General features: G+C 31.7%; 4 protein-coding genes and 2 non-coding genes across 6 annotated transcripts; 3 read left to right on the forward strand and 3 right to left on the reverse strand.

Moving 5' to 3' along the window:
• Positions 1-2,802: 2,802 nt before the first annotated feature.
• Positions 2,803-3,129, reverse strand: LOC130974537 (uncharacterized). The gene has a single exon (XM_057899412.1). The coding sequence runs from the start codon at positions 3,127-3,129 to the stop codon at positions 2,803-2,805; it is 327 nt and encodes a 108-aa protein (XP_057755395.1).
• A 6,081-nt stretch (positions 3,130-9,210) lies between these two features.
• Positions 9,211-12,510, forward strand: LOC130976429 (microtubule-associated protein 70-5). The gene is made up of 11 exons (XM_057901299.1): positions 9,211-9,376; positions 9,728-9,813; positions 9,902-9,967; positions 10,070-10,240; positions 10,308-10,478; positions 10,567-10,722; positions 10,804-10,950; positions 11,077-11,148; positions 11,243-11,755; positions 11,858-12,005; positions 12,082-12,510. Exons 1-11 carry the CDS (start codon positions 9,277-9,279, stop codon positions 12,087-12,089), a joined length of 1,638 nt encoding a protein of 545 aa, XP_057757282.1. The 5' UTR covers positions 9,211-9,276; the 3' UTR covers positions 12,090-12,510.
• Positions 12,511-13,533: 1,023 nt separating this feature from the next.
• Positions 13,534-15,933, reverse strand: LOC130976658 (pentatricopeptide repeat-containing protein At4g16390, chloroplastic-like). The gene has a single exon (XM_057901572.1). It carries the CDS (start codon positions 15,879-15,881, stop codon positions 13,761-13,763), a length of 2,121 nt encoding a protein of 706 aa, XP_057757555.1. The 5' UTR covers positions 15,882-15,933; the 3' UTR covers positions 13,534-13,760.
• Positions 15,934-18,123: 2,190 nt separating this feature from the next.
• Positions 18,124-18,226, forward strand: LOC130977913 (U6 spliceosomal RNA). The gene has a single exon (XR_009085584.1). It is a non-coding gene; the product is annotated as a U6 spliceosomal RNA (small nuclear RNA).
• A 542-nt stretch (positions 18,227-18,768) lies between these two features.
• LOC130973452 (pentatricopeptide repeat-containing protein At4g16390, chloroplastic-like) lies at positions 18,769-21,867 on the reverse strand. The gene has a single exon (XM_057897979.1). It carries the CDS (start codon positions 20,955-20,957, stop codon positions 18,864-18,866), a length of 2,094 nt encoding a protein of 697 aa, XP_057753962.1. The 5' UTR covers positions 20,958-21,867; the 3' UTR covers positions 18,769-18,863.
• Positions 21,622-21,724, forward strand: LOC130978031 (U6 spliceosomal RNA). The gene has a single exon (XR_009085695.1). It is a non-coding gene; the product is annotated as a U6 spliceosomal RNA (small nuclear RNA).
• Positions 21,868-24,787: the final 2,920 nt, after the last annotated feature.

Here is a 24,787-nt window from a genome sequence, read left to right on the forward strand (position 1 = left end):
GCTATTGTTCAAATGGGCCTAAAAAGGTGCTGTAGAATAAAGTGCATTCATATGTGAATTTTGCAAATGGAAAAAAAGAGAAGTTTGCTTTCATTCTTTGGAAAAGCTAGATTAAAGTGATTGTGATCCCATGATTGTACTAGAAAATGTATGAAAAGTTTTACCATTATATGTTTTCTTATTCAGTATTCCCCCAACACTAATGCACATTCTCACTTCTGATAATGTGAACTAATGTTGTTGAATATGGATAGTGTTGTTCTTATTACCTATTGCCAAAGGAGGAATGGTACAAGGCTTTTGGACAATACATACATGGTGACAAAAGGAGCAGACTCATGCAGAGATTCTCTCTTTTTCTTCATCTTCACCTTTGTATCTTTCTCTCTTTATGTATATGCATTCATGTCTTAATTGGGCATGACTCATGCAGAGATTCTCTTGGACCTTGATCCTAACACTGCCAAATACATACATGATTTTAGCAGCAGCCAGCAACCACTCTCTTGGAAGTAGCTATGCATTTTTTCTTTTTTCTTCAGTGCAATTGTTTCAACATGATTCTGATCCATCTTAAATAAGTGTCTATCTTTGACTTTTCATTTAGATTAAAAAATAATTGGAATGTGTTAGATTAGAATTATAAAAGTTACTAATTAAGTTACAAGATTACTTTCCATAACAAATGTTTGGAAAGAGAGGGAATATTATCAGTCATGGGGACTAGAGCCACTCAAGTCTCAATCAATGAAGCTCATGTTTTGCATTGTTTGATCTGAATATATATTGAGTGGTACAGTTAGACACAGAAGAAGAACACTGGCAAAAATGGGCCTTCCAACAAAATTGTCACTCTCATATAGTAATCAGAGCAAATTAAAGTGATGCATTTAAATTCACAAGACACACATAAAAAGGGATCTGACATCTGAGAGACACAAACAAAATTCTCATTTCTATGTTTTTACTTCTTCACTCAATACTCAATATTAGATTTTTATAAGACACGCTTGTAAGATGAATGTCGAAATGTATTCGATACGCAGACATGACAACCCAGCAAAGTATCCATGCTTTATAGATTAATACTAATCAATCTGTGTTTATTTGCAATATGGTTAAGGAAGTTAATGTCTATGGAAGGCAAGTGGTGCAAAGGCACATGCATGTTCCTCGTTTTACTTGCATTTGCAATGTATTTTTTATATAATATATCACCCACATTTATAAAGTTCTAAGGAAAATTGTAAAATGCATGAACTTGTCATAGACATTCATCTATCAAGGATTATATTATATCAGAATATTTAGGGAGTCTTATTTTGAAAAGTGAACAAATGCAGAAAAATTTCTGTGTGCAAGTGTAGGACCAATTAACAGGATATATATAGTGGTATCTTAAATCCTTTTTAAATAAATTCAGAAATTAAAGGCGGTGTTTTCAACACTTGATAAGGCAGATGCTTTAGGAAAAAATAAAATAAAATCACTTTATTACTCCTAAAGATGACCTCAGAACTAAAACAATGATATCATGTCTCTAAAGTCTAAAGCCGCAAGTTGTAATTCTCTAATTAATTATAACTGACCATTCTATATGGTCCCCAATAAAACTCATACTTATCTTAAAAGTATTAGTTATAGACTTATAGTTATAGTTATCCTTAGGCCTTAGCCCTTTACAATTTACAATATTATGTTCCTATATATGTTGCTATATATTAAAATTGCAATATATATGTTCCTATTACTTTGTAATTTATGATATTATAGTTATCCTTAGCCTTTTACAATTTAGAATATTATGTTCTTAAAGACATTTTCGATAGATTTTTTTTAATTAAACTGATCCTTTAAAAATTGTGAATTAATCATATTTGTCCTTCATTCACTCTATTAATAATTTTTTTCAAAGATTAATATTATAAAACGTTAATTGATAACATATATAATATCTCATATATCTAATTGGATATTGACCAAATATGTTTATGAAAATTTATTAATTTAGTCATTTTTTTAATTACAAAAACCCTATTTTAACAATGACCTAGTAACTAAATTGATAGATTTTCATAAACATATTTAGTTAATGTCTAATTGAACATGTTATATATTATATATGCTATCAGTTAATATTTCACATCATTAATCGTTGACAAAAATTGTGAATAGAATAACTAAAGGACATATATAATTAATTTGTAATCTTTAAAGGACCAATTTAATTAAAAAAAATCTTTTAAAAATAAATTTAAAAAATACCTTATCTTTTATTACTTTCAAAAACTAATTTAACTATTAAATATTAACCTTTAAAATATATATTAAAATTGTAATATATGTTCCTATTACTTTGTAATTTATAATATTATGAATCGTTTCGTACATTTATTTTTATATAAAATTGATAATAAATAATTTGATAATTTAATATATTATTATTACTTAATAATTTTTAATTATAAATTATATATATATATATTTACTTTTGCTGCAAAATCCTTGCATTCATGGAAGAATATATATTCATGTAACACTCCATGAATGTATATTAAAATAACAAATGCAATGAAAACATATATAAGAAGAAGGTGAAGACAAAGTAAAAGAGGAGGTGGAACAGAACAGTTTTTTACACTTGCTTATTTTCTTTGATATTTCTGTGACAATTATTATACAAATTAGATTGATACAATTTTCTTTTGGAGCATCAACCAGGTCACAGAAAATTAAAAGGGTTTCTAAACTACTTAAGCCTCATGAAATTACATAAACACCCCTTCAATTCATTAACATGTTTTAGAAGGTGTGAGAATCCTCACTATGATGTTCATGTTGTTGTGTCCTTGATCCTACACCTGCTACATAATCCAAGAGTCCCTCACCAGCTTTCTCACCATGAAGATCATGATGGTGAGATAATTCATCAGTTGAGAACTTTGAAACCCCTCCAAAGGCTATGATTGCAACCAAGAAGACTGTTGTGGAAGCAAACAATGGCCAGAAATATGCCAATATTGTAACAAATCTTGGTGCTGCATACAACATCAAAGACAATAAAACTGAAATTGCTATCACTGTGGTTATATGGTATCTATACCTTAGAAGCCTTTCTGATACATCCATGGATTACTATTATATTGGCTCCTACAACAAGCACCTTGATTAACTCTAGGGAAATAAGAGAGAAGAATAAGGGGAAAAGGGAGAATAAATAAAGATGTGTATAGTGTAACAACATTGGAGTTGGCAAAGTATTATATGTGTGAAGAGATTCTTTATGCTCTCAATGATGTTTCAAATGTTACTTGCCCCATATGCCAATTATTTTTTAAATACAGGAGAAGTTTAATTTTGATGCGCTCTTAGTGTAAATTTATATAATAATATAATTATATTTATTTTTTAAATAATTATTTATGAGATTAATATAAAAGGTAGTTATTTTTATTGATGTAATAGTATATAATTCGATGTACGTATAAAATTATTTTATACTGATAGTATATTAAAATTAAATTTATAGAAAAATATATGGGGTTTTTCCCAAACTGTCCTCACATGAAATAAATGGATCAACTTCACTTAGAATAAAAAAATTGTTAAAAAAAGCAATAAAAATTTTTAGAATTGAAGTAGTCACCATTTTGTTAATAAAATTTGAGATTAAAAAATGTATAAACAAAAGATAATACGTATATATAACTAAATTATGTGAAATATTTAATTATATTAACAATACTTAAAATTAATTGGTTAAAAAAATATTACGTATACACTAAATATTAGTTATTATATATTTGTATATAAATATATATGATTTTGTATATATTTTTAATATATTTTTTATATTAATAATTAATTTATTAATTAATTTTTAATAAATATGTAATATAATTATTAATTAAATAACGAATTGTCTATTTTATATTTTTCTTCTGTTTGTTCTGTCCTTGTATTTTTTTTTTTTTTTTAAGATTGGCATTAAAACATCTCTTTCCAAAATTATGATTAACGATCTCAGCATTAGGTATAACTCCCAAACGAGACAAGAAAGATGATGAAAATTATTTGCATTAAGAAGTGAATAATGACTCCAAATTAAATATTCTTATCATATATCATGGACGGCCAGGAGGGGCGAAGGGATAATAAACCTTTGAATAATTGATTTATGGACCAAATTTGAAGGGCATATTAGTAAATGAACAACCTTGATGGAATGTTTTGGTATTGATTCTTGATTGGTCGGTTTGCGGTGATGCCCTTTATTTTAATTGGAGATTTTAATTTGGGATAATGAAGATTAGTCCACAAGGACAAGCAACTCTACTTCTTATTCTTGTTAATGGTGATTGGAATCAAGAACTCAAAAATTAATCAATGAACATTTTGAGAGTCATTTTGGGTTTTGGCAAAGCTTTGTTATTCCTTTGAATCTAAGGTTTCTTCTTTAGTCTTTAGTGTCATCACTCTCCACCACCCACGTGTGAGGACAGGCCTTTAAATCATTATTATTTAGTAAGAAATAGAAATCTTTATACAAAGATTTTGTTTCTCATTTAGAAAAAGCTAAGGTTGAAGACATATTAAGCTTAGTGTATGTGTCACAAAAAAAAAAAAAAAAGCTTAGTGTAAATTTAATGATAGTATAATAAAATTGTGAATTTTAGGGTAATGTAATAATATTTAATCATTTAAATTTTAAGATGAATAATTTTATGACATAATATTAGAATTTTTATATCTTTGTTTGATAATTTTTTATTTTAATTTTATGATGGTTATTATTCTTTTTAATAATTATTTTTTTCCATCTTGAACCACAAATTTATGTTCACCTCTTTTTTCTTCATAATTCAAATTTAAAACTACTAAAAAAATATCAACTTGCTTACCACTTAAAATGATATTTTTCTATTTTATTTATATATTTAAATTTAATTGTTTATACAAAGTAATTTCTCTTTTATTGTTTTTTGTCCCCTCAAATAGGCAAAACTTGAATTTGAGATAACATACTCAAGTAATCCAAACTTTTTTCTCACATACTAATAGATGTTAACTTTTTAATGAGTCTTCCACACTCACAGACAAGTTTAAAAAAAAAAAAAAAACTATATGTGGCCATTTATATTCAAAAGAGATGAATGCCCAAATTTGAGGTATGGGGTAACCTTCAATCTCATGAGTGGCTGATAAAGGTGTAGATGATGAAATTTGTGACCAATTTGAGGTGAGAAGTGATCTTCAATCTTATGTAAGAAAGAAAAGTCAATCAACATTCAACAACATATTAACATAAACACTTTTATTTATTATTATTATTTTTTTTTTTTTTGCTGCTTACGTATTCTTTAGTCCGACAGGTCAATGACTAATTTGTCGCGAGCTTCATTTAAGAATTTGTTGTTGGCCAATGGCCAATGAGTTGTTGCATATACAAGATAGAATTTGCACTCCTGATATTTGTTTAAGTAGACGAGTTAGCTGAGAACTCAACCAACCTAAATTAGTTTAATTATTTTATATTTGGATAACCAACCCAAAAGGATCAAAGCCCACCAAAGAGTTAGTTTGCTTTAGTTCTAAGGATACCCTTTTTGAGTCCATTCAAGAAAACTTGGATTTCATATCATTGCATCACATTGTGGATATTGAAGCAAAGAGCACTATACAATAGTGGATACTTCATGAAGTAAGAATGGGCTCAATTTAGAAAAGCAATTAAATCCTTGACCCATAAAATAAAATCAGCATACCATGGAGCCCAATTTCTAATGAAAACTCAATTTCTGATGAAAACTGTCATGTGGAATATTTGACTAGTACCAACATACTTGGATTGTGGATTATAAAATTATTATTATTATTATTATTATTATTATTATGTAAAAGTAAAACCTTGTATTGACTTTTGTTCTATTTTTTTTTTCACGGCTCAAAAAAAATGTTACGACTAGAAGACAATTGAGAAAATAATTCTTCATTTATTTATTTTAAATTACATACTTGTACATTACAATTGATGGACAAAGATAAAAACATCCCTTTCTACAACTACCATTTTGGGTAGAGGCTTCCATTATTTTATTAACCTGAGATAATAATCCTAACCAATCAAATGAGTTAGGATGAGTGGTTATTTTTCAAAAAATTGTCTTTAGTTATCAAGTTTCAGTTTTTATTTGCTGAAATATATTTATTTAGAAGTCGCTGCACGTTTAAACTTTAGACAAATGCTGAATATTTTAGTTGATGACAAGTATTTTAGTTTAGTTTTTAAGTTTGAGCACATAAATATTTATTTATTTCATGTTATACATTATTTTTTTATTTTATATATGTTCGTCATCTTAATTCATATTGTTAATCCGATCCTTTTTGTTTTTGGTTGGAGAGATTATTTAATTTTTATTTCCACTAATTTAAACCAACATATATAAAAGAGGAGTGTTAGGGGCCAGCAAATTTTGTGATTTGTAGCAATCAAGTAGCTATTAATGATGATTTTAACGGTGTGAGATTTAATTTAATGGTGTGAAATTATTCACTTTTCTTTTGCTGATTATATGCTAGCTAGAATTTAATAAAGTTGCTGGCCCAAAACTTTTCCTATATAAAATATGTGCCATAAAGATAATCACTACAACAATTCCGACACTTTGCAGCGGTTTTTGGAACCGTTTTGCGGCGGTTAATTAAACGCCGAAAGATAGGGCGCGGACAAACAGTTAGTGGCAATTTTTTTCAATTGCCAAAATAACCGCTGCAAAATGTAAATTAGTTTTGCAACGGTTATTACCCGCTGTAGTATGAGGGTGAAAAATGATATTTTCAATTATGCGGCAGTTTGCAACCGCCGCTAAATATAAAAAAATGGACAATATAACTGTTTTGGCTGCCAAATTCAAAAGTTTCGTTAAAATTTTAAGTTTTTTTATTATTTTGCCTCTTTTGAAAATGTCTGTTTATTAAATTTTAATTTTTTTCATTTTCAATTAATTTAAAGAAATTGCAACCAAGTAAAATAGCCAAATAACATAAGAAACCAAATTAAATATATGCAAACATAATATATATAATGAGATGGTCATAACATCATCCAAAATAAAGTAAGAATGCTTAACTTGAAGAAAATAAGCATAAAACACTAAACCAACTTAAATGCAAAAGTATCTAAGAACATTGATTGAAATTCAAAATTTTTGTTGCGAATTGTGATTGCCAGATGAAGATGGCCCTACGCGTGATGAGTCCAGTGTACTGCCCAAAAAAACCAGCTCTGCAGCAACCTCAATTGACAAATTACCTTTTTGCTGTTGGACTAGATATTCCAAGACCTTATGTATCGACTCTAACTTCAATTACATAATATAATACTAGTACTCACATGCTTATTGGATCGGTTTTTATTTTTTATATAGTTAACAATTTACAAAAAAAATTACTTGAAAAATAAAAAATACAAAAGAGATTATCATAATTTTCATTATATATAAGTATAGAACTATACAACTATACACAATTATCAAAAAACTCCTTTTAACTCTTTTTTTTTAGATTGAAATGCATTAGGGTATGTTAGTAACTTAGTATGTATCTATGTGACTCTTGTCTATTTTAAAGTGAAGAAGATTTGTGGTTGTAGGTAAACCCTTGCATTTGTTGTAACATATGTCCAAACATAGAATAAGCAAAACACACCTTCTTTGTGTGTAGAAGCCGTTTTTCTTTTTCATTTTCTTTTCTTTAACCTTTTTTAATTAATATACTTATAAGCAAAGATGACAACTTTTAATATTGATTTTCAAATTTATATATTTGTACTTTGAAGCCACTTTAGTTGGTCTCTTTCAAAGTAGAGTCATGACTCATTAATTAAGTAGTGTATATACACCATTGCCTTTTGAGTGGCTTCAAATAAGTAAAAGAAAAAATGATCTAAAAACGTTTTTAGCGCTTAAGCAATACAATAGTCCAAAGTGATGTATATTATTTTATGAAACAGATTGATATGACAATTTTGGGATTTCAAATGAAATGAATGAAGCATTAGTGACTATGCCAAAAAGTGTTACAATTTTTTTAAGGCTTTCTTATGTTTTTCTATAGCATTAAAAAAAAATAGAAGAGAGTTTTACCATAGGAGTTACAATTTTTTTTTTTAAGTATATAACCATGTTGTTTTCAATTAAAACAGTTAAAATTCAATCATATAATCTAGTTCTATGAAGTTTTTTATCTTCATATTTGAGTACTTCTTTGTATATCTAATAATATTAATGTTAATTGAGATTGAAGCAAAATATGTCAGCTGAAAAAACAATATGACTGTATATTTGTATGAAAAATTATGCAGAAATGTGACCAACCACTAGTGCAGTACTTTTTATTTTATTATTATTATTTATTTATTTATTTTATGTTCTATGATTGGTAATGAATTCAGGTAGGAAAAACAATTTTGTTCTAGAAGGTATAAGTAGTAACCAATAAATAACATTTGGCATCACTGTAATTATCATTTTTCACTGAATAAAAGCATCCACCTAATCCATTTTCCTACCACATAGTTACATACTCAATATACAAAAAACACTGAAAATAACATGATTATCATATCTGACTTAGTACAATTAATTATAGATATTACAAATTGACTTAAAAGTATGATCTTTATAATATTTATAAGTGTGTGACAAATTTCACCTGTTGAACTAGCTTTGATGTTACTTGAAAACATTTTAAAAGAATTTAATTTTATATACTAATAGTGGTAATATAAAAAGAGTTTTATACATGCATGATGCATCTAATTGTGTAATGTCATATTATTAAAAATAATTAATTTTTGATTGGATGATCATATAAACTTTTTTACACTCTAAATGTATCAAAATTAAATGTTTTTTTATATAAAAATTAACAGAAAAAAAAAAAAAGAAAAAGAAAGTAAGGGTTGCTATCATGGAAGAATTTAGGAGGATCCAATGAACTAAACTAGTTACTAGTTCTGAAGCTTGCTTCACTGAAGGGGAATGCCTTGCCACTCTTTACGGTCAATTCCTTACAAGAATAGACTTTCATATTTTCAGCCATAATTCTCTCTCTCACACACACAATCATTATTATTATTATTATTATTTTATATATATATATATATATACACATTGCACTTGAATCATCATTTCTTGTTGGTGTTTTTGGACTAAGCCTTATACATATCCATTAAGCCTACTTGAACTTAGTGTGACCATTTTTGTGTTTGAGATGGTGACTTTGGGAGAGCTAAATGGTGAAGAGGAGGTTCCACTTGTCCAACATAACCCTTTGGTCTTGGAGATTAATGCTTTCCAAAACCAACTCATAGGTTCACAATACACATTTTGTTTTCTATTATATGCTTCAGCATATGGTTCCTTTTGACTTTAATAATGTCAGCTTTTTAAGTCAATTAAGCACTGCAAATCAATTTTATTAGTTTTTTCTAATAATAAAACTTCAAAAGTTGGTAGAGAGAGAAGGATTTAACTAACAATAGCACACATTAAATGGTATGCAGCAAGATTTGTTTGTTGATCATAGGAATCATTAACTTCAATTATATAATAAATGAGTCACAACATAGGAAAATGAAAATGAATATGGTATGAGAATTTCATATCTCAGTGTGTATTCATCTCTTAACATGATAACTAATTAAGTTGTGAAACCATTGCAGAAAAGGGGAAGGAACTTGCAACTTGCCAGGGTGAAGTCAAGGCCTTAAGGGCAACTGAAGCTCTGAAGGATAAGGCCATAGAAGAGGTACTTTTAATGCTTAGTTAGTTTATTTATTTATTTATTTATGCTTACAGTATCAGTAGATTGAAACTTAATTTTTCTCCAATTCCAGCTGAGAAATGAAGTTAGGAAACTGGATCAGAAACTTAGAACAACTGAGAATCATCTTAAGGACAAGGTACACTGATATAGTAATAGTATAGATTGTAACATAGATAGAAGCATGTCAAACAATGCTAAGTTCTAAAATCCATTTACTTCAAAATCTGTTCATGTGAAGAATCTAGAAATCAAGAAACTGACAGAAGAAAAGAAAGACGCCTTGGCCGCGCAATATGCAGCAGAAGCAGCTCTTAGAAGGGTACATTTAGATCAAAAGGATGATGATTATATTCCATTTGAGAGTGTGATCACTCCTCTTGAGGATGAGATCAAGTTGTATAAAAATGAGGTATGATTATATTGAAAAGTAGGAGAATTATATAAAATGATAGTCCTAACACCCATCTTTGCTTCAGATTAAAGCACTGCAAGAAGATAAGAAGGCATTGGAACGGCTCACAAAGTCGAAAGAGCTGGCATTGCTAGAAGCAGAGAGGATATTAAGAAGTGCACTAGAGAGGGCTCTAATAGTTGAGGAAGTTCAGAATGAAAACTTTGATCTGAAGAGACAGATTGAGATTTGCCAGGCATGAGTTTCTATGATTCTTGTTCACAATTGGTTTCTATAGTGAAACTATTATGCTGTTCAATCAATTTTCATCTTACCATTGACAGGAGGAGAACAAAATCTTAGAGAAAACGCATCGCCAAAAGATCATGGAAGTTGAAAAGCTTAGCCAAACCATTCATGAACTTGAGGAGGTCATCTTAGCTAGTGGAACAACTGCTAACGCCGTTCGAGACTATAAGCGACAGATTTCTGAACTGCAAGTAGGAATATATTATGAATTCTTGCATTTTGAAACTTATGGTTGGTCTTTGTAGTAACATGATTTTGCACAAATTTTTCAGGAGGAGAAGAGGACATTGGAGAGGGAGCTAGCAAGAGTGAAAGTTTCAGCTAACAGAGTTGCAACTGTTGTGGCTAATGAGTGGAAGGATGAAAAGGATAAGGTCATGCCGGTCCGGCAATGGCTAGAAGAAAGGAGGATTATGCAGGTACATTACTATAATGAAAAAAAGATGCTGAAGAAAGCAGTTCAAATGAATCTTTTATCCTAAAACTTGGCCATTCAACTATGAGCAAGAAATGTTTTATGATCAAGTATCCTGTTACATATGTAGGCCGAGATGCAACGATTGAAAGAAAAGCTAGCTATATCAGAGAGAACAGCAAAGGCAGAGTCACAATTGAAGGTAAAATTATATAGATTGATATAGAAGCATCTGCATCAACTTATATTGTAGATATTGTTGTTTGTTATTTCATTCTTTCTTTCTTTCTTTTCAGGACAAACTAAAGCTGAGGTTGAAAACACTAGAAGAAGGCTTAAAACAGTTTGGTGAATCTCCAAAAACAGAAAAGTCTAGCATCTTGAGTTTTTTAGCTACTAATAGTGGACTAAGAAGCAGATCCACATCACAACCAAGAGGATCTTCTGTTGGAAGCTCTTTGTTCCAGAAACCAAGCATGAAAAACAACACAGACATTGCTGCTGGGAACCTAGGACAAGGTGGAACTACAAAAAGGAAACACGGTTCTGTGGAAAACGTGTTGAAGAAAGGTATATGGGCAAGAAGTAAAGTTGGTGATAGTAGTGAAAAGGAAAATGAGATGCAGGTGAACAACACAGGAATGAACTTAGATAGCTGCAATAATGAGAGAGAAGCAGATGACTCCAAAACCAAGGATGATATGGTCTCAGGTTTTCTGTATGATAGGCTTCAAAAAGAGGTCATCAGTTTGAGGAAGTTTTGTGGAGTTAAAGAGAGTAGTTTGCAAACCAAAGATGAGGAAATTAAGGTACTAGTAACAGAGTTATTCAATCAATTTCTATATTTATCTCTTACTCCAAACAAGTTTCTTTGAATTCTGTTATGAGATAAATAGGTATATGGCTTGCAGATGCTTACAAAGAAAGTTGATGCACTTACAAAGGCAATGGAAGTGGAGTGTAAGAAAATGAGAAGAGAAGCAGCTGTTAGAGAAAAGGAGGCTACACCAACAAAGTCAGAAATAAACAGAAGAAACAGAAGCTCAACTCCTCTCAAAGGTTCTGTAACATTTTAAGTACTGATAACTGTTATAACTGTTTTCAGTACCTTAACATCGGTACAAAATCACTGCAGGGCGATAAAGCGAGCGCTGAAGATTCTTTATCTAGAGAACAATGAAGGAGATTTATTGTCATGAGATTTTCATTTGTGTTGAAATAAACTCTCAATTGGAGAAAGAGAGTCAGGGATTTGAATGTACACACAGAAGGATTACTATGTCTTCCACTATATTTAGATAAATAATATTGATATTTGATTTTCTCTTTGACTGTGGAATGCTATATACAAGCCAAGTTTATCAAAAACATCGGCAAGAATATGAGCATACTTAATATGCAGAAAACAATTTCAGTTACATTTCTGCATTATGATGGTTGTGAAGAAAATTGTTCCTGAGTGATCTCAAGACTCATTCTATATAAATTCTAAACTGCATAGCCATAAGGATGTCTACCTATTTGAAAACAATTGAACACATGCAGATTCTACCAGTAATATCTCTAAAGCAATGAAAGTTAACAACTATTGGTTCTCCCTGCTGTTACTTTTAAAAATTTAAGCAAGTAAACATCCTTGATATTGTTTAGTAGATACATACAACCCAGAACCTCTCAGAAAATGTTGTAAGAGTTGTAAATAATACTAACTGCAAAAACTATACAACTATTCAATAGTTCTGCACTTCAGGAATAGTTTGTAAAGAAGGCAGCCATTTTCTGCAGCCTCGATATACAGGACTTTCCCGGACACGGTCGACACCACTTCTGATTTTTAACTTCTTTGGTCCACCTAAAAGCAGTGCCAATTGTTCTGTAGTCACCACAATCTTCACACTGCTTGTCCTCAGTTTTCTGTTGTCATTTGTTCTCACAAGATGGTAAATCTCCCCATCCTGCAGCTTCGAGCAAAGCTTTATGTAATGTTTAGAAGCAGCAGGGCTCATCTTTTCGACTGGCGCCGAGGCATCGACCTCTCTTCGTCTTTCTTCAACTAGAGGACCTCTTGTTTGCTTCTTTGGTTGAGAGTGACAAGCCATACAGTTTCCCATAGTGCTTTCTGCATGATGAAATGAACAAAAGCTCTCTCCCTTATATAAAGAGCTTTAGGTCAATTTTTTAGTTGAAGGTCTTCTTAACGTGCATGCCATCACACACAATTCATTCTTATTTTGACTTCTAATATATATATATATATATATATATATATATATGAGAGCTTCTTTAGATAAGATTTCAAGTTCTAAGTCCACTACTTCCCAAATATTATTATTAACAGAAAGTCAGAAGCCCCTTTTGGCGTTGAAATCAGAAGCCCTTTCATACTTCATTCTTGATACTAAAATATTTTGTCATCTGTATTTTCAATTAATATATAAATTGTTCAAATACATTGATTTTCAATGTACAACTTTGTCCAAATTGATAGTTACTTTGTAAAAGAGGAGGTAAAACAGTCCAAAATAATACGAAATTTGTCTTATTATATCTTTTGTAACTAAAATCTTTACAGTAAAGAACACTCATATTTTGCTAGCCACTACACTGTATAGTGTATACTAGAATCAGAACTTCATTTTTCTCTAATAAATCCAAAATTTATTTGAAAGATATTAATTTTCTAATCTACTAGTTCAAAATTTCTGCAAAAGGGATAGGAAAATGCATAAAAACTACTTGGCAAATGACTCCCTAAAATAACACCATCAATGGTGAGGGAGACACTGTTAGAACACCTAAAAAACCTTGAAGTTTCTAAGCAGCAACTATTTTAGTTGAACCCCTGGACTGCAGCCATAACTTGACTGCTTCGTTTGTAGTAAAAAACCAGCCAGCCTTATGAGTAGCCTCATGGAATGGAGCATTAAGTTCCCTCAAATGTGATTCGAAGACACTAACCAAACCTTTATCTGCAAACTTGTGTTTCCCTAGCCCAGTATCAATTCCGAGTAATGGCGGAAGGTCCTCCCCGGACTCCAAAGCCTTCGACAAGTCATTAATCCAGAAACATAATGCAGTCAGAGCAGCTCCAAGTGAGAGTCTCTTTAGATGCAGATACCACATAGTTTGAGACCTGGACTGTATATCTGTATATATCCCAAGCCTCAGCCCCAGGTCTAGAAGATCACATGCTCTATCTGGTTTATTCAGGTTGACACAAAGATCAATTAGACTATTGCAAAAGGACTTCTTCGATTCAGCATCAACTGAGTTGAAAAGTTCACATGCTTCCCTTCTAAAATCTACTACATCACCCTTCTGCTCTTCCAACAAACATCTTACCACAGAACCGAGCTTCGGATTAGCCTTCTCAACACAATCTGTTAGCTTAACAAGTTCTTCTTTTGGGGTTTGGATCATGATATTCAGAAGACTATCACAGAAGCGATCATCCGGAACGATCCCCAAACCCAAAAACTGATTAAGTATCTTGACAGCATCATCTATTCTCTTGGCTTTTCCATAGCACCTCACAAGCGATGTCAGAACAAAAATATTGGGCTGAATTCCATTATCAATCATTTCATTCAGTGTCTCTTCTGCCTCTGAAACTTTCCCAATGCAAGAGTACATGTCAATCAAGGATGAGAACGTAAAACTGTCAGGCCGACAAGCTGCAGAACTTTTCATGTCCTCGAAAATTTCAACAGCTTTATCTGTGTAGCCAACATCAGCACACATAGCTAAAAGCATGTTATAAAGAACTACATTCATGTCCATTCCCTTTTCCTTCATTTCCTTATAAACACTGAGAGCATCTTCCTTAAACCGACCTCTACAGTAGGCTTGCAATAGAGCTGCATAGGTTGGCCAATTTGGCGAAACACCATTGCTTACCATCTCTTCGTATATAACCTTTGCTTGCCAGGCGCGCCTTGCTCTCCCCATGGCATACAACACACTGTTATATGTTACCAAGTTAGGCTTTGTACCAAAAAACTTCATATCATTGTAAACATTCAAGCATCCATCATAGTTCCCTGCCTTGCCATGCATCTTAATCAATGCTGAGAATGCCACTTTATCAACATGCCACTTCTCAGTTTTTGCACGATCATATAGACTGAGAGCCTTATAGGCATTACCAACACGCGCATAAGCATAAATCATAGTTGAGCATATGTTATCATCGGGTTCACACTCAAAGCTAGGCATGTTTTCAAACCACTCCACAGCCTTATGTGGCAACGAACACGTGGCAGCACAGCTTATCATAGTAGAGAATGTAACAATACTAGGCTTCACCCCTCTCTGAATCATTTCATCAAACAGCTTCTCTGCACCTTTAAAATCCTTAACCTCCCTAAACAACTTAAGGGTCACATTGTAAAGAACAACATGCTTTTGGGGTTTAATCTTCTGCTGGAAGTACTTAAGTACAATCAGTGCAATCTCAGGATTCAGCATGTTATCAAGAACAAACACAGCATCGTGTTCAACAATCTTGCCCCCTAGGGAGTTTAGTATTTTAGGGACATCTTGTTGACTGCAAGAGTCTAAAGACTTTGCAAGTCTCAAGAGAGACGAAAACGACGAACCGGAAATGGAAGAGAGGGATTTCTTCCTGCGAAGGTGTTTGGCTCTGGAGCTTCTGGGATTGACCCAAATATGGTTTTTGGATAAAGGTTGAGACTTTGCATGTGGGTCATGAGGATTTGCAGCTTCTGGAGAATTGGGATGTTCATGATGTTGTGTAAATGTAAAGGGGTTCTGCGAGGAGGCTTGGAGAGGGGTTTTGGATTGAGTGTAGAGGTAAGAAAGCTTGTGGGGGGAAGAAGGAAAGTTTAGAAGTTTGAAGTGAGGGGAAGAGGAAGAGCGAGAGTTGAAGGTGGAGGTGGATGAAGGAGAAATGCGTAGACGGTAAGACTCGGCCATTTGCACCTTCACAATCTGCCTCTCAGTATTCTGAATTTCTGATAGAGGGAAATATTGGTGGTTTATGGGAAAGTACAACGAATTAACTTTTTGGGAAAGTACAGGGACGAACAGATTTATTAAAATTTAGTCATCACTTAGTTAACAAAATAAAAATAAATAATTTTTTATTATTAGATAAAATTTCATACCATTAAATATATTATTGATGTCTATAACTCACTAAAATTGCTGGCTCCTTAGCACTCTCTTAACCTTTTAGTCAACCTTAATTTTAGTGTTAAAAAATAGATAAAAACTCAGGTACAGTTGACTTTACGTAAAGTTGATAACTGAAAATTGTTAAATAATTTAATTGATTTGACTAAATTTTTATTTAACAGCTCTCGACTATCAACTTCACGCGTAAGTTTTTACCTAAAAAAAATTGGCACTCTTGACTCTAGTGTTACTTTTGCTTTAATTAAACAATTTGTTAAATAAATATAAAAAGTTAATACTTAACGTGTATTTTTATCAAATTTGTTTACTTGTAATAATTTTAATTAGAAAAAGTTTTTATATACACTTTAGAAAAAAAATAAATATAAAAAGTTAATACTTGCTTTAATTTAAATTAGTTAGGAGTTTATTTGTCTCTATTCTTTAAATAATTTTTTTTAATTTTATTTATTATATTAATATTCTTTTAATAAATTATTAAATATATAATATAATAAGTATAAACTAATTATTATACCATATATTCAATAATTTATTAAAAAAATATTAATATAATGAATAAAAAATTTTAAAAAAATATTATTTAAAGAATAGGAATAAATAAATTTTTAACTAATTTAAATTTAGAGACAATTAGATTCCTATCCATTTTTGAACCTGTCACGTCAGCATTTTTCGTTTAGAATTGACGAAAAAATACCTATAGAAACCGCGTTGGGTCACAGAAGTAAAGGACAGAAACCGAAGTGAGACATTTTTATGATGAGGAGTCGCGTTGTAATTCTGAGAAATGGACAGGCATTGGGTTGATAGTTCCCTCTATTATCTCTTGATGAATTAAAAAAGATCTACTCTAACAATTCGTCTTTTGTGAATTCTACTATTTCTAAAATTTTGCAAAATATTATAACTTTTAATATTAAAGAATTACACCAATTCTTATCTAATATCTAAAAATATCATTTCAAGAAGTGCTATAAAAGAATTCAAGAAAATTAAGTAGATAACTATAATCAAATATGGGAGTAAAATTTTTCGAAAATGAATGCATTCTGAAAAAAATAAAGAATGTAGTACTTTTTAAAAAAAATACCTGTTATTAAAGATGATAAATAAGTACAATACTTTTTAATTAATAAAAAATATTAAATATAAACCATAAAACTTTTATTGGATAAACTTCTAACATTTTTTGAAAGATTCATAACACTTAAATTCCTAAAATTTTTAAAATATGAAAAAGTATTATATTATATTATATTATATTATATTATATTATATTATATTATATATATCAAAATAAATTTTAAATGTCAAATTTATTATCAAATAAAATTAAAAAATAATATTTTCATCTTTAAAGTTTGTTAATTTTACGCTAAGTGAAAAAAAAGTATAATTTTATTTTGTGAATGGTTAAAATCTTAAAAATAAAAAATGAGATTTAAAAAATAAAATTTGCTTCAATTTTTCATACATATTCTAAATATGTTTCTAATAAATTTTAGACTAAATGCATCAATTATTTTTTAAATACAAAACTTCTTTTACTATTTATAAAAAAAATAGTGTGTTGAGTTCTATTTTAAGGCTTTTAAATTGTTTAGAAATTTTTTTATTATTTTAATTTTTTAAAAATATTTTTGATAATTTATTCAACTTTTAAACTCCATAAAAAATAAAATAAAATCTCTCCTTTAATTAGTATATTCAAAAAACTTGTTTAAAAGTCACTAAATTTTTGTAGTCCCACACAAGGTAAGTTCTCACATATAATGGAGCCCACACAAATGTAAAAAGTTACTACTGTAGAGTTTCGGTCACCTTCTTCTTCATGTCCCAGCTCCCTCCCTGCAACTGAGTGAAAGAACTCGGTTATGAGCTCATGCAAACTGTGATGGACATGTTAATCGTCCTCCATTTTCATGTTCAGTTTCTCTTCTTGACTCGGTAAAGTCCCACATCGGGTAGTATCACGTCCCTCTGACAGAATATATGGCAGAGGGAGCAGGCAAGGCTCGTCCCTTCGGGGACATCCGATAAAATTGGAACGATACAGAGAAGATTAGCATGGCCCCTGCGCAAGGATGACACGCACAAATCGAGAAATGGTCCAAATTTTTTTTCCTACCCTTCTTTCTTCCTTCCTTGCAAACCCATTATCATGTTTTCGAAGTAACTTTAACACTTTGCTGCTGTCCCCGGTACACTGCCTCAAATTCATGGTTTTATTATCAGGTTCAGTCAGATTCTGGATGCTCTCCTAGCATGGTATATTAACTATAAGTGTTTTCCACTTTCCTGACGAAGATGTTTGTTTATATCTATTCAATCGATTTACATGGCCTGAATTGTTAGAGTAATTATCCATTACTAATTCGTTTTTATTTTGCTGCTGAACGTTTACTAAACATGCAAATCACAATAGTTATATGTGCAATAGATGATAAAATGTTGGGTAATTTGATTTTGTGAAATTACATGAAAGTGAAACTGAAGTACTTTTCATATCTTTCCTAATTGCCCTAAGCTGTTGTCTTCTTCCGGTTCATGTACAATGACAATGAGGATAAAATGGTTAAAGACCTTGATTATAAATTTATAATGCATGTTCATGAATATTGCAGTAATAACAGCATCCATGTACTCTATATAAGACCTTCAAAATTTATTAATACGAAAAATAATTTACTCTTTATTAAACGAATACAACGTTTCTGCAAAATGAATCAGAAAATGCATAACTACATTGTACATCTCCTAAACATTATTAACGGTGACAGTCCATTGTTCATTTGTTTGAGTCAGGGAGTTTGAAGTGGAGATTGATTCGGTTGAACCCTTAGACTCCAGCCATGACTTGGCTTCCGCGGTGGTGGTCAAAAGCCAGCCAGCCTTGTTTGGATGCTCATGGAATGGAGCATTGAGCTCTTTCAAATGTGATTCAAGGACACTAAACAAACCTTTGTCTGAAGGCTTGTACTTCCTCTGCCCAGTATTAATTCCAAGCAATGGTGGAAGGTCCTCCCTGCATTCAAAAGCCTTCGACAAGTCGTTCATCCAAGCACGTAACGCAGTAAGAGCAGCTCCAACCGAGAGTCTCTTCAGGTGCAACGACCACTGAGTTTGAGACCTGAGATGTACATCAACATATATCTCAAGTTTCAGTCCCAAGTCAAGAAGGTCATGTGCTCTGCCATTTGCATTCAGCTTCACACAAAGATCAATGAGAGAATTGCATAAGGGCATTTTCGCTTCAGCATCAACTGAACTAAGAAGCTCTGATACTTCCTTTATAAAAGAATCTCCATCACCTTCCTGTTCTTCCACCAAATATCTAACCACAGACCCAAGTTTTGCATTACCCTTCTCAACACTATCTGTCAGCATACCCATCACTTCATTTGGTGTTTGAGCCATAACATTCAGAAGACAACAACAGAAGCGGTCATCCGGAACCATCCCCAAATCCAAGAGTTGATTACATATCTTCACAACATCATCAGTTCGCTTGGCTTTTCCATAGCACTGGACCATCGATGTCAGAACACCGATAGTAGGCTCAATTCCGGATTCAATCATCTCATTCAACATTGCCTCTGCCTCTGAAACTTTGCCATGGCACGAATACAAGGTGATCATGGATGAATAGGTCCAACTGTCAGGCTGGCAAGTCCCAGAACTCTTCATGTCCTTGAAAATTCTAACACCTTCATCAACACGATGAACATCAGCACACATCGCCAAAAGCACATTATAAAGAATTGAACTCATCTCAATATCCTTCTCCTTCATTTCCTTATAAACACTTAGAGCATCATCACTAAACTGTGCTCTGACATAAACCCTTATAAGAGATGCATAGGTTACCAAATCTGGTGAGAACCCATTACTTATCATCTCTGAATATATAGCCTTGGCTTGCCGGGGTCTCCTAGCTTTCCTCATGGCCTCCAACAGCGTGTTATACAATGCCATGTTAGGCCTCACACCAAGTTCCTTCATTTCTTGGTACACACTCAAGCATCCATCATAGTTTCCGGACACTCCAATCATCTTAATCAATGCCGAGAATGTCATGGCATCAAGGCGCCACTTCTCCTCCTTCGCTCGATCATATAGCTTCAGGGCCATGTCAGCATTACCAGTGCGTGCATAAGCATACACCATAGCCGAAGAGGTAATTCCGTCTGGCTCGCATCCAAAGCCCGGCATCTTCTCAAACCACTCGACAGCCTTATCAGGCAAAGCACACATCCTGGCACAGTTGATCAAAGTGGAGAATGTAATGTTATTAGGCTGCATCCCTCTCTGAAGCATTTCATTAAACAGCTTCTCCGCAGCTTGGAAATCCATGGATTTCCTACACACCTTGAGGGTAACGTTATAGAGAATCAATTCGGTGTCTTTAGAGGGTTTAATCTTGTCCCTGAAGTGTCTCATTACAAGAGGCGCTGTGTTAGAATTCTCCATCTTATTGAGAACAAAGACCGCATCACGTTCAAGAACACTGTCCCCGAAAGAAGCAAGGATCGTAGAAACTTGTTTGGAAGTGGGGTCGCAGGAATCGAGAGACTGGGCGACCTTGACAAGGGAGACGTACCTAGAGGAGTTGGATTTGCGGCGGAGGCGTTTGGCTAAGGGGTTGTTGGGGTTAACCCAGATGCGGGGTTTGGAGGAAGACGAGGGTGCTTCTTGTTCTGGGTGTTGGTGTTGTTGTAAGGAGACATGAATAAGTTGAAGGGAGGTTTTGGGTTTGGTGGTTGGAGAAGGGGAGATGCGGGAATGGGTTTGAGAACAGCGATGTTGATGGGAGAGAGGGGAAGGGGAAGAACAACAGAGGCGCGAAGCCATGTTTGGGTGTGTTCTGTCTTCTGTGTTGGACAGTGACTAAAAGCTATTTTCATGTTTTGATTTCAAAGTCCTACATCGTGTAGCATCAAATGATTCTGACAGAATATATACAGAGGCATGGCCACCTATGGTAAGTGTTACACAAGCTATATTCCCATTTTTATTCATGGTTTTCCTTGATAGATGATGTTCATATGCTGGCAAGGCTCTGGTTTTTATTTCTTCCAACTTATAAATGAGGTATGATTCAAATGTATCCCTTTCTTGGTAGAGCCTTAATAATGGGAAGATCTAATAGAAATATACACATGTTCCCTAGCTACAATGTTCTCTTCTCATTCTTCTAATTCATAGATATGGAGATTGATGTAAAATGATTTCATAAATACTGAAATTACAACAAAATGTTTGATACATTCTGGCTAGCAAATCATCTGCTTCTGAGAGAAAGGTGATGTCTCTGGTTCTCCATTATTTGGTTTCATGAAGGTGATTCCAATTATTTTCAGCTGAGTGGAAGGTAGAACTTGACCCAAATGTATGATATCCTCCTTATTTTGTGCTGTGGCCTGTGGGTATCAAAAGAAGCTCTTTTAGAAGTACCACATTGAGTAGCATCATATAACTCTGACAATATATATAGCAGAGGGTGCAAAGAATGCTTGTCCCTTCGGGGACATCCGATAAAATTGGAACGATACAGAGAAGATTAGCATGGCCCCTGCGCAAGGATGACACGCACAAATCGAGAAATGGTCCAAATTTTTTTTCCTCCATCCTCTTCATGTTCATGTATGTAAATTGCTTCATATGTTGTTATATTGGATACTGCTGAATATTAACACTTCTTCTTAGAAACTTTATTGGGTTCATATACATTTGAAAAATGCAAGGGTTCTTTCTCTTCATGTAATCATGTTCATGTGTGTAAATTGCTTCATATATTGGAATATTGGATGCTGAATATTTATGCTTAGAAAATATTGTGCAGAATACTCAGCTAAGAAAATATAGTGTAGAGTTGGTTGTTGATCCACATTTATATGCATCTTTTCTATTTGTAGTCTTCTTGTTCTTTATATATGTAAATTTTACTCAGTTTGAAGATTTTCTCACTGCAAATCAAGAATGTGGTTAGATAAGATACAATGGTAACAAGATCTACACACATTTACCAGAAATTTTGCAGAGGATACACATTTTCTATCAGATAATCAAATTTTGATAAAAATTGCTGACGTAAGATTTTTTTTCTTTTTCCAAGTTGGTATTGTTGGTTAAACTAACCCACAGTTAATCAATTAACCCTTGTCATTGCAGCCATGCCCATTTAATTTTCTTCTGATTTGGTCCCTCAGTTTATAAGTACTACTTTTTTTTATACTAGCCTATCACATAAGGTCAAACTAACCAAGCATAATTATCTACTAGGTAGGTAAGAAATAAATGAGAGAAAGATTTGTTTGAATTCTACACATATATAATTCAATCATACTTATCTACTAAACTCAGTAACTAAAATTAACTATTAATATGAAATATTTATTAAAATACAAAATATATATTAAAAATAAATTAGACAATACATATATTTATTTATACACGAATACGTACTGATTGATTTTAGTTATTAATTTTAATTATACATAACATTTTTTTATATGATTTACGTAACCATTGCTAAAATTATGAAAGTTCCTAAAATGAAAATTTTACACAAAAGAATGAATTAAAAATAAAATTATAATATGAGTTGAAATATAAAATATTAACATCATGCGGAATTTTTTCCACTATTTAACATTTAAAGTGTGAATTGTATGTAGACATACACAGATATTCTATATAAAAAAAATTATTTATTTTAAAAATTTAAATTATTATTTATCAAATAAAAATAGATACATAATTATATATCAAATTAATTAAAAATTAAAATGTTCAACTTAAACTTTTGATTCGATTCCTCTAATTATATGGATCTAGCATGAGTTACGCGACGGTGCCGACACATACATTAGGATCTGCAAACGTAGTTTGACCAATAATATCATATATATATGGTGTTTATGATTACAAGTATTTATTTTCCAAATATACTACTTAATCGATTTCAACATCTATCATCTATGCAAAAGCATGTGATGCAACAGAAGCAAGGAGACAAATTTTTGTGGCATCGTAACTTCGAAAGAATACTACCGAATCATTTCATTATATATTATATTTACATATCATTAGAAATCAATGACTTCATCATCGTATTAAATTAATTCATATACAGCATTATTATTTCCCCTTTGGCCCATGTTATATATTATATATTTTTCAAGTTAACCATCTGTATTTGTTTGGTTTCTTTTCCAAATTGACAAAAAGCTATCCCTTTTGGGGGGTTGAAAGTTGAAACGTATTCTAATGTCTAAACGAAAGTATAAAGGCTGCTACTAACAAAGGAAGAAGAAATTGAATCAGATAAACTTTAGTGGATGCTAGCTAAACATATATAGTGTTGATTAAATTGCATTAAATTATGTGAAATAATCAAATGGTAACGCATAAAACTAGAACGGTAGAAGTCTAGAATTTTTATTTTTTTTTTATTTCTTATGGTATCTCTCAACTCGACAGGTTAAGAATTAATCCGCTGCGGATCTGAGCTCCATTTAAGGGTTTGTCATTGACCAATGAGTTGCTCTGTGCATATAGCAAAATTCGAACCCCCGACACTTATTTAAGCGGACGAGTAAACTGACTACTCCGCCAACCCAAATTGAATAGAAGTCTAGAATTATCTTTAGTTGAAAGCAACCTTTCTCATCTCGATGGAGATTGGTCACATCCCTTTCCCTTCTAATACAAGGAACAAACATTTTCCTCTTACTTAATATCATTACTTTTCAAACACCGTTTGTTTCAAGAGGCAAAACACAGCTATTGTCGGTGGAATCACTCCTCTTCTAGTTAGCGATTCGACTTCAACTTTGGTAGATTTGAGTCATGGTTCATTTCCAATTTCTACTATTATATTATTATACATTTTAACCATATGTGTAACCTGAGCAATGTAGGTGGGGTTGGCCACTTGGCTTGGAAAAAGATGGTGAAGGTTTAAACCTATACTTTTTATATAACATTTTAAGTATTTTTATTTATTAGATTTTTTTATTATATATAATTTTTAAATTTTTTATTTTACTTACTTTTTTATTTATTTTGTTTTCTTATCTTTTAAAATTATCAAACTTTTTAATAGATTTTAAATCAAGTCAAATTTCACAACGCATCAGACTTAATCAATATTTATTAAATAATTTATAAAAAACTAAATTAAAGTTAGATAAATAGGCTTTATTATAGATGTGATCTATTAAGAATAAAACTTGACTTAGCTCCATCTGTTTTCATCCGTAAAATGTAAACATTTTTTTTTTGCATGTACCTCTATTAGACATTTTTTTAAAAAAAGGATGACTTATTTTTTTGGATTTTCAAAAATAAATATTTCTTCAAATAAGATCGATTTTCGAACTTTAATTTTTAGAATATGATTTTTTTTGCATCAAGGATAAGTTCGTTGCACCCCGACAAATTTTAGGTTGAGTTTCTAAAATAAAAGTATGGCTGCTGGAGAACAGAGTTCAGAACCACAATTTTATTCTCCACTTTTATTTTTATTCTTGACATTTTTTCTCTACAATGTCAATGAATCCATTTTTATCCATTCATTATGATGCTGAAATAGTGTATGATGAAGAAGGTTCTATCATTTTTAGGTCTAGACAACCGATAATTATCTATATGACACCAGAAGTCAACAATCTAACAGC

The sequence above is a fragment of the Arachis stenosperma genome, chromosome 4 (assembly GCF_014773155.1).
Source record: "Arachis stenosperma cultivar V10309 chromosome 4, arast.V10309.gnm1.PFL2, whole genome shotgun sequence".
In the NCBI taxonomy this organism is placed as follows: Eukaryota; Viridiplantae; Streptophyta; class Magnoliopsida; order Fabales; family Fabaceae; genus Arachis; species Arachis stenosperma.